Genomic DNA, 9,288 nt, shown 5'->3' on the forward strand with positions numbered 1-9,288 from the left:
AACTGAAATTTTTTTCAATGACAAATGTTGAGTTGCTTGTTGATTTAATTCATGTGACACTGACCTTTTTCCACCCATGTCTATTTATTGGACATGTCTTTTTAACTGAATGAAATGTGTTACGTGTGCTGAATATTTTCAAGCAGAATTGTTAGAGATGTGCAGTTTATGCAACTTACATGTATGCAGGCTTATTGTAAGTTTTGTGTCTTGCTAAACTGTTAAAATAGGAAATTTTGCTGAGAACATTTTAATCTAATTTACTGTACATTGATCTGTTTAACCCTCATTTCCCTTCATCACTCACTTCTCTTCTTCCAGCTCTGCTGTTGTGCAGATATGAAGAGCAACAACAGCCTGAATCCTTTGTATTTTCAGTTCACTCTGTTTGCAGACTTTGGGCCCCTCAGATATCTGTTCTTCAGTCTGTGTCTGTTGCTCTACATGACTGTTGTCTCTGCTAACATTGTCATTATTCTGACAGTCTGTCTGGAGAAGTCTCTGCATCAGCCCATGTATATTTTTATCTGCTGTCTGTCTTTTAACTCTCTGTATGGCTCAGCCGGCTTCTTCCCCAGGTTTCTGATGGACATTCTGTCTGACACTCATTTGATCTCACGTCCATTATGTTTCATTCAGATGTATGTTATTTACACCTACGCATCATTTGAGCTGACTCTCCTCGGCATCATGGCCTACGATAGACTTGTTGCTATTTGCCATCCTTTACATTATCACAGTAAAATGACATTTAGGATTGTGAGAAATCTTGTGATTTTTGCCGGGCTCTACCCTGCATTTGCTAATGGTTTCGGTCTCTTCCTTACTGTTCGATTGCCGTTGTGTGGCAATAAACTGAATAGGCTTTTCTGTTCCAACTGGCCTGTGGTTCAGCTCTCCTGTGTGGACACAACTCTGAACAACATAGTAGGTCAGTTTGTCACGATGACAACCATCTTAATTCCCCTGTTCTTTGTCCTGTACACCTATCTACGTATTCTGCTTGTTTGCCGGAGGAGCTCGTCTGAATTCAGAGGAAAGGCGTTACAGACCTGCCTGCCTCACATCGTGACATTCATGACCTATTCTTTCTCTCTCTTCTGTGAGCTGTCATTGACTCGATTTGAAACTGATAAATTGAATCCGATTATCACAGTTGTTTTATCTTTAGAGTATTTGATGATCCCCCCCATTAATAACCCATTAGTTTACGGCATGAATCTGCCTCAAATCAAAGGAGTGATATTTAGATTTTTGAAGAGTTTTCCTGCTGCGAAAATGTAAAACTTAAAATGCACATTTAGCAAACCATATATTGCTAAGCTACAAAATTTACTTCTAGAATATGTTAATGTATTTGTCCATAGATCGTGTTTGCTATTACATAAATTTTAAGGGGGGCTTTGAAACTCACATTGTGGTTTTGAATAAGTTTCAACTGTTCATAAAAAAATCTATTTCTCACACATTAAATGTTAAAGCACATGTTAGAAAGAATATTATACGTTGCTTTTTTTAGGCTGATTGAAGGCCAATAAAACTTGGGCCATTGATATCATAACCTAGAACAGTGGTTTCCAAACTTTTTCATATACAGCAAAGGACACACAAACTGACACAGATTAGGGCAGGGGAAGATTTTTCCCTTAGGATGTTTTATTAAAATAAGTCTATGAAATCCATGATTAAAATAGCCATACATTCTGTCATGTTGTAATTAATGGATAGAATTATAGAGAAAATAATCATTCTCCCTTTTCCTGGGGACCCCTTTGGTTCCTCAGACCCCACTTTGGGAACCACTGACGTAGATCAAACTAGAATTGATAGGTTTTTAGGTGTGTTTGATGGGAATATGGTCTCACAGTATTATACCTTTTATGTTACACTGTTCATTCCGTTTTAATATTATTTTGTAGTTTGTTGTGAATCATTTGCCCTTTTTTTACATTATAATGATGTAGGATGTTGAATAAACAATATGGCCTATGAGTATGGAATGAGTATGGAATCAGATTTGTGTCAATAAAATCAAACACAATTTAGTAAATATCAAACAAAAATAAGAATAACTGAGACCTAAAGTATGTTTGACAACCTCTGATCTGTCTGGTTTTAATTTCTAAAAAAGCTTGTAAAACATCAACCCTGTTGTGCACATTCAGTCAATCTAGTAACACCATTCTCTTTCAGGACAAACTGGGCTATTAGAATATGTGTGCTGCAGTTATATCACTTGAATGTGAAAATAGGTTGTGGGACCATAAAGACAAATAAAAAAATAAAACGGAAATGGAATCTCACAGATATTTATTGATATCACAAACACAGCAATAAAAGCTAAGCCAATCTCCTGTCTAAAAGAGTTATCATATGTGTTAGGAGTCAAACAGTGAAAATATAAACATAACTTATACAGTGGAAAAAATATCTACATTTCTTCAAAAAAAGTCCAGACGCTTTGCCCTCATGACATTCACTTATGCCAATCCCCAAAATAATAATGTAATCTTTATTGATATCACATTCACATCAACTCTACACAAGAATATGTGTGGTCTAAAACAGATCTATGTATTTGGAGACAAAAATAAACATAATGAACATTATAACTCATATAAAGGCCAAACTATTTACATTTCTTCAAAAAAGGCCCAAACTTATGCCAAAACTCCAAACAGTAATGCTATTCTTCTCTGTAAAACGGCTTAGTATGGTTATAGACGATCTTTGGTCACATCTAACTATTCTGTTCTATACAGAGAGGGGGACTCGAGTCGCACTTAAGTCGCACAAACAGCTGACTTCAGACTGGACTCGGACTCGACCCAAAAGACTTCAGACTTGACTCGGACTCGAGCTTTGAGACTCATCAACAACCTGTTTTCATGCAATTATTGCTTTTTAAATCAAATTATATTCACGTATTTCTATTTTCTTTTATTGGCACATATACACTGGGGAAAAGTATGACGAGCTGTATGTCCCCTGCCCTTTGCCATAATGTGCAACGTAACGCATGCGCCTATGTGCGCACACTCACATATCAAAAAATGCATTGCCAATGGCGACACCAAGTCCTCCTGGAGTTGTGCCTTTTCTCATTAGTTTTGCTTTCAATAACTTTGTAAACAGTGGCAGTAAGCGAACAGCTACATGCAAAGTGTGTGGCACCAAGATAAATGATGCCAGATCAACAACGTCAGACTTCATCTTCATCAGACATCTAAAAACGCATCCAGATAGGTCAGTCACTCACACACTAATGTGAAAAGAGATGTTACATTTAGCATATATCGTCACAGGTAACAAGCTAACCATCGCAAAGTGTTGTGCTAATGCTGGGAACAGGCACATTGTATCTTATAGTTAGTAGTTGCTGAGGTTAAGAATTCCATGGCGCACAGGAGGCGGGACGCACAGATCCATCTCCCCGGGAACAAACATTGTGTCGGGGGGGGCAAACTTATGTGATGCGTAATTGATCCCGTGGATGATTTGTAGGCTATTAAGTTAACAAGGTGTACCCGGTCCACCAAACACTGGGCCATGTTGACGGTCTTAATTCTACACATATTTATGTTACTGTATTTACTATTTCATGATTTCCGCTGCGCCCATGCGCCTGCCGTGGAGACGCTGGCCTCACTAACCTCTCCTCCTCTGAGTCTGGTCTCCCTCGCGCTGGACTCAGTTTCACTGAGCGTACTAACACTTAGAAAAGAAATTGCATTACATCAGTGAGATCAAACTGCTTATTGTGTTTACAGTAATTTGGACTGGCACTGAGATGCATGCTGTTCTGTAACTGGTGTGGTGCTGCCACTTTTCTCTCGATTTCCACATCGACAGACATTTTTGTTGACATTTCTTTGAATGAAAGAGACATTACATTTAGCATATATCATCACAGGTAACAAGCTAACCATCACTAAGTGTTGTGCTAATTCTGGGAACAGGCACATTGTATCTTTATAGTTGTATCCATATGATGTGACAGAATTGAGCGTGAGCGTCAGTTCTGGCAGGCCAGGTAGTCAAGACGCTGCTAACGCTATTGGCCATCAACACGGTCTCATCAGCTGATCTGCTCCAGCTGAGCTGCATCAGCTGATCTGGATTAGCCCATCAGCTGGTCAACACCCCTCGCTGCTCAATGGCTACACTCAAACAGGGCGCCCTATTTAAAGCAGATACAGTTTGCTCCTACCTGCTTGCTGCTCGCTTCTCTGCTGCCCGCCACCTCCCCGGCTCCTCCTTGTGTATAACGTGGCATTTGCTTCTATGTCATCGTTGCTGCTCTGTTCATGTGGGGGAATAGTTCAGCTCACACAGTCCTAAACTGTGTGAGCGTTCCCTAATGCTGCTGCTGTCCTCTGACTCTCTGCTATTTCATGGTGCTCATGAAAGGTCAGAGGACTCCCTGAACAGAGCCATACCGCCAAAATTTAATTCAGAATTTATTAGCTGAAATGCAATTATTCAATAAAAATTTCCTAAATAATTTTTATTGTCATGTGTGTGTTCTTGACTTTATGGACCTGACAGAACTTAGGTTAATATTTCACCAGGTCCGAGGGCTAGAGGGATGTGTTAAGTAAACCCCATAAAGTTCTCCTAGAACTGATTTTGATTCTGTACTGTATGGATGGGAGCTACAGGACATGCTTTGAATTCATAAGATTTAACAATACAGTGTTAGGGACAGATCAGATGGTCAGAGACTTGAGACTTGACTTGAACATGCCCCTCAAAGACTTCAGACTTGATTTGGACTTGAGCTCAAAGACTTGAGACTTGACTTGGACTTGCAAAAAATGACTTGTGAACATCTCTGGTTCTATATCCTTGGGTGATCTCTCCTCACAATAAACAATCTTTACTTGGTCTCTCGGATGACGTATTGCTGGCCTTATATGGGCCTATTGTGTCAACGGACCAGCCTTCCATTGGTTGACAAGACATCAACAAGCGTCTCAGAGCATCATGTGAAATAAAATGGACGGTTAGCATCAGAGCTAGCGGCGATCGGCGGCGATAAACGAGCAAAAAGTAATAAATTATGTACATAAAGTGTATCAACCTTGCATGTAGCACTTTGGCTTTATTGTACAAAGACCCTGATAAACTGGACTTCAAGGCTACATTCATTATGATCAATAAGATGCCTTTTTTGACAGTTAACATTACATATACATGGTTCAACTAACAGGTTAAAATATATGTTTGAAAATCTCATTGTGGGTTTCTCAAATGTTAATAGAATATTATTTAGTCTATTTCTCAAAAATAAATGTTAAAGCACATGTTAGAAAATATAGTATATGCTGCTTTTTCACGCCGATTGAAGGTCAATAAATATTGTGCTTTTTATAGCATAACCTAGAAAATTGGTTGCCAAATCTGGTCTGAGTTCTCTGGTGAGCCCTCTAGTGGAATCCTCCAGTAACAGGCGTAGTATATGAGCAATTTCATTCACGATGCAGCAGGTTGTCTACGCAAGTAGAAAAGCAAGTATATCTCCAGCCTGGAAGACTTTGGGTATATTTTATTTTGGATATGCCAATTAAAAACAACACACAAACAGGTAGTCAGTATGTGACACAGCGTAGCTCCCTTTGGACCCTGTGTGTACAGGTTGCTGCTCTCAGTGTGACAGCAAAACAGGATAAAAGTTCAGCTGCTGCCTCAGTCTGCTGTAGGTCAGGGAGGGTGCTGTAGGGGAGGGTGCTGTGTATTATTTTAAAACCTATGTTTACACACACTGATGCAAAGACTGTTTTCTGAATATCTTTTTGACTGCTGGACAGACCACAGGATACATATGAACACTATATACAGTATATTGTTTCAGCTGATTTTGTCAGCTGTATAAGACACAAAAGTGGACAATTTCACTACGCTAAAAGCTTTTCAGAAATGTTGAATGTAATTGCAAACATTTCACTCGTGGAAAAGAACCTTTTGAATGTCTGTCATGTATGAGCCTTGTTAACCTGGATACATCTCTTTTTCATTCATTCAACTGTAATATTGTTCAATGAAAAATGTGAGGTTGCTTGTTCATTTAGTTCATGTGACACTGACCTTTTTCCTTCCATATATATTTTTTGAACATGTCTTTCTGAACTATCTGAAATGTGTTACTTATGCAGAATATTATCAGGCACAATACAACTTACATAAATGCAGGTTTATTTTAAGTGTTGCTTCTACTGTTAAAATAGGACTTTTTGATGCACACATTATAATATAATTTACTGTACCTAAATCTTTTTTCACGTCTCTTCTTCCAGCTCTGCTGTTGTGCAGACATGAAGAGCAACAACAGCCTGAATCCTTTGTATTTTCAGTTCACTCTGTTTGCAGACTTTGGGCCCCTCAGATATCTGTTCTTCAGTCTGTGTCTGTTGCTCTACATGACTGTTGTCTCTGCTAACATTGTCATTATTCTGACAGTCTGTCTGGAGAAGTCTCTGCATCAGCCCATGTATATTTTTATCTGCTGTCTGACTTTTAACTCTCTGTACGGCTCAGCCGGCTTCTTCCCCAGGTTTCTGATGGACATTCTGTCTGACACTCATTTAATCTCACGTCAATTATGTTTCACTCAGATATATGTTATTTACACCTATGCATCATGTGAGATGACTATCCTTAGCATCATGGCCTACGATAGATTTGTTGCTATTTGCCAGCCTTTACACTATCATAGTAAAATGACTTTTAAGATTGTAACACATCTTGTGATTATTGCCGTGCTCTACCCTGCATTTGCTATGGGTTTCTGTCTCTTCCTTACTGTTCGATTAACTTTGTGTGGCAATAAACTGAATCGGCTTTTCTGTTCCAACTGGCCTGTGGTTCAGCTCTCCTGTGTGGACACAACTCTGAACAACATAGTAACTCAGTTTGTCACGATGACAACCATCTTCATCCCCCTGTTCTTTGTCCTGTACACCTATCTACGTATTCTGCTTGTCTGCAGGAGAAGCTCGTCTGAATTCAGAGGAAAGGCGTTACAGACCTGCTTGCCTCACATCGTGACATTCATGACCTATTCTTTCTCCGTCTTCTGTGAGCTGTCATTGACTCGATTTGAGGCTGATAAAATTAATCCGATCATCACAGTTGTTTTATCTTTAGAGTATCTGATGATCCCCCCATTAATAACCCTCTAGTTTACGGCCTGAATCTGCCTCAAATCAAAGGAGTGATATTTAGATTTTTGAAGACGATTCCTGCTGCGAAAATGTAAAACTCAACATGCACATTTAGCAAACCATATATCTCTAAGCCACAAAATATGCTTCTAGAATATGTTAAATGTATTTGTCCATAGATCTTGTCTGTTATTAAATTCATTTTAAAGTGGTCTATGAAAAGAAAGAATTATTCAACCTGAACCAAAATAATTATATTAACATTGCAGATGCATGGTTCAACTAACTAAAATAAATCTTTTAAACTCACATTTAGGGTTTGAATTAGTCTCAAATGTTAATAGATTTTTCTTCGTCCATTTCTCACACAATAAATTTAAAAGCACATGTTAGTTATATACAGTATATCATGTATGTGCTGCTTTTCCACGCAGATTGAGGCCTTTGATATCATGTTCCAAAATGTTTCATGCAAGGTGTTAGGGTGAGGTGTGGACCCAAGAGCGAACACAGACTAGATGGTTGGGAGTTAACAACAGTTCTTTAATGTAAGTTCAGCTGAACAGACATCTTGTAAATCCACGTAGGAGGATGGTGACCCAAATGGAGTGGAGGAGTGGAGATAGGCACGGTAGGCTTGGAAACACACAGGGCTGGTGGCGTGGCTGGAAGCGAAGAGTAGGTAGAACCTCAGCGTCGCTTGACAGACTGAAACGAACTGGCGCTGGCTGCCTGGATCACAGGAGTACTTGTGCTGGAGCTTGATTAGTGAATTGCCTGCAGCTGCGCCGGAGAGCCAGGTGCCCTGATGGAAAGACCACGCCCACACACACACACACACACACACACACACACTCACACTCACACTCACTCCACACACATGACCAAAAAAGGAAAACAGCAGCCTGTGTCATGGCCAGGCCGTGACAGGACCCCCCCCCCTCAACGAATGCCACCAGGCGTTCGGCCCGGCTTGCCCGGGTGGTCCCGATAAAAATCCCGGAGAAGGTCCGGATCCAGAATGTAGCTCCGCGGCACCCAGGAACGCTCCTCCGGACCATATCCCTCCCAATCAACCAGGAACTGGAAACCCCGGCCCTGACGGCGAACATCCATGACCCGGTGCACAGTAAAGGCCGGAAGGCCATCCACGAGGCGGGGAGGCGGAGGGAGCCCGGCTGGAGGGTTCAGAGGACACACAGAGACAGGCTTGAGAAGGGACACATGAAACACGGGATGCACATTCATGGACACAGGCAACCGCAGCTTCACCGCAGAGGGATTGATCACCTTATCAACAACGAAGGGTCCCACATACCGAGGTGCCAGCTTCTGGGACTTCACCTGCAGCGGGAGATCACAGGAGGACAGCCACACCTCCTGACCCGGTGCATAAGCGGGTGCAGGTACACGATGGCGGTCCGCCAGACGCCGGTTCCGAGCCGCAGTCCGAGCCTCCCGCCACACGTGCCGGTGGAAGGCCCGCGCCGGTGGAAGGCCAGTGACGAAATCCAGCGCAATGTGAGACCATGGTCGACTGGGAATAGGTAGGGGTAGCAACAAGCCTGCCGGAGGCCTGTGAGAGGCCTTGCTTCGGGTGCAGATGGAGCAGGCTGTCATGAAGGCTCGGGTGTCAGCTGACATCGTGGGCCACCAGAAACGCTGACGCAGGAAGGAGAGGGTGCGGTGAAAACCAGGATGGCAGGTGAGTTTAGACGAATGACCCCACTGGAGGACCTGGGACCTGACAGGATCGGGCAGAAACAACAGGTCAGGTGGAGCAGTGACAAGAGCAGGGTGAGTCTGCTGAGACTCCCTCACCACCGCCTCAATGTCCCAAGAGGCTGTGGCCACCACACAGGAGGGGGCCAGAATGGTTTCAGGTTCACTGACTGTTTCCTCCGGCCCGAACTGTCGAGAGAGAGCATCCGGTTTCGTGTTGCGGGAGCCGGGTCTATATGTCAAAGTGAAATTGAACTGTCCCAGGAACAGGGCCCATCGAGCCTGACGACTATTCAGTCGTTTGGCTGAACGAAGATATGCCAAATTCCGGTGATCAGTCCAAACCAGAAATTGCTGTTCCACTCCCTCCAGCCAATGTCTCCACTCCTCCAGAGCCAACACC

General features: G+C 42.1%; 2 protein-coding genes across 2 annotated transcripts; both read left to right on the forward strand.

The window, feature by feature from the left end:
* Positions 1–339: 339 nt before the first annotated feature.
* LOC120569465 (olfactory receptor 10A3-like) lies at positions 340–1,284 on the forward strand. The gene has a single exon (XM_039817328.1). The coding sequence runs from the start codon at positions 340–342 to the stop codon at positions 1,282–1,284; it is 945 nt and encodes a 314-aa protein (XP_039673262.1).
* Positions 1,285–6,306: 5,022 nt separating this feature from the next.
* Positions 6,307–7,181, forward strand: LOC120570533 (olfactory receptor 4E2-like). The gene has a single exon (XM_039818924.1). It carries the CDS (start codon positions 6,315–6,317, stop codon positions 7,179–7,181), a length of 867 nt encoding a protein of 288 aa, XP_039674858.1. The 5' UTR covers positions 6,307–6,314.
* The last annotated feature ends 2,107 nt before the right edge of the window (positions 7,182–9,288 follow it).

The sequence above is a fragment of the Perca fluviatilis genome, chromosome 12 (genome assembly GCF_010015445.1).
Source record: "Perca fluviatilis chromosome 12, GENO_Pfluv_1.0, whole genome shotgun sequence".
Classification (NCBI taxonomy): Eukaryota; Metazoa; Chordata; class Actinopteri; order Perciformes; family Percidae; genus Perca; species Perca fluviatilis.

Coding starts and splice junctions, on each gene's coding strand:
- LOC120569465 (XM_039817328.1), top strand. CDS start 340: ATGAAGAGCAACAACAGCCTGAATCCTTTGTATTTTCAGTTCACTCTG.
- LOC120570533 (XM_039818924.1), top strand. CDS start 6,315: ATGAAGAGCAACAACAGCCTGAATCCTTTGTATTTTCAGTTCACTCTG.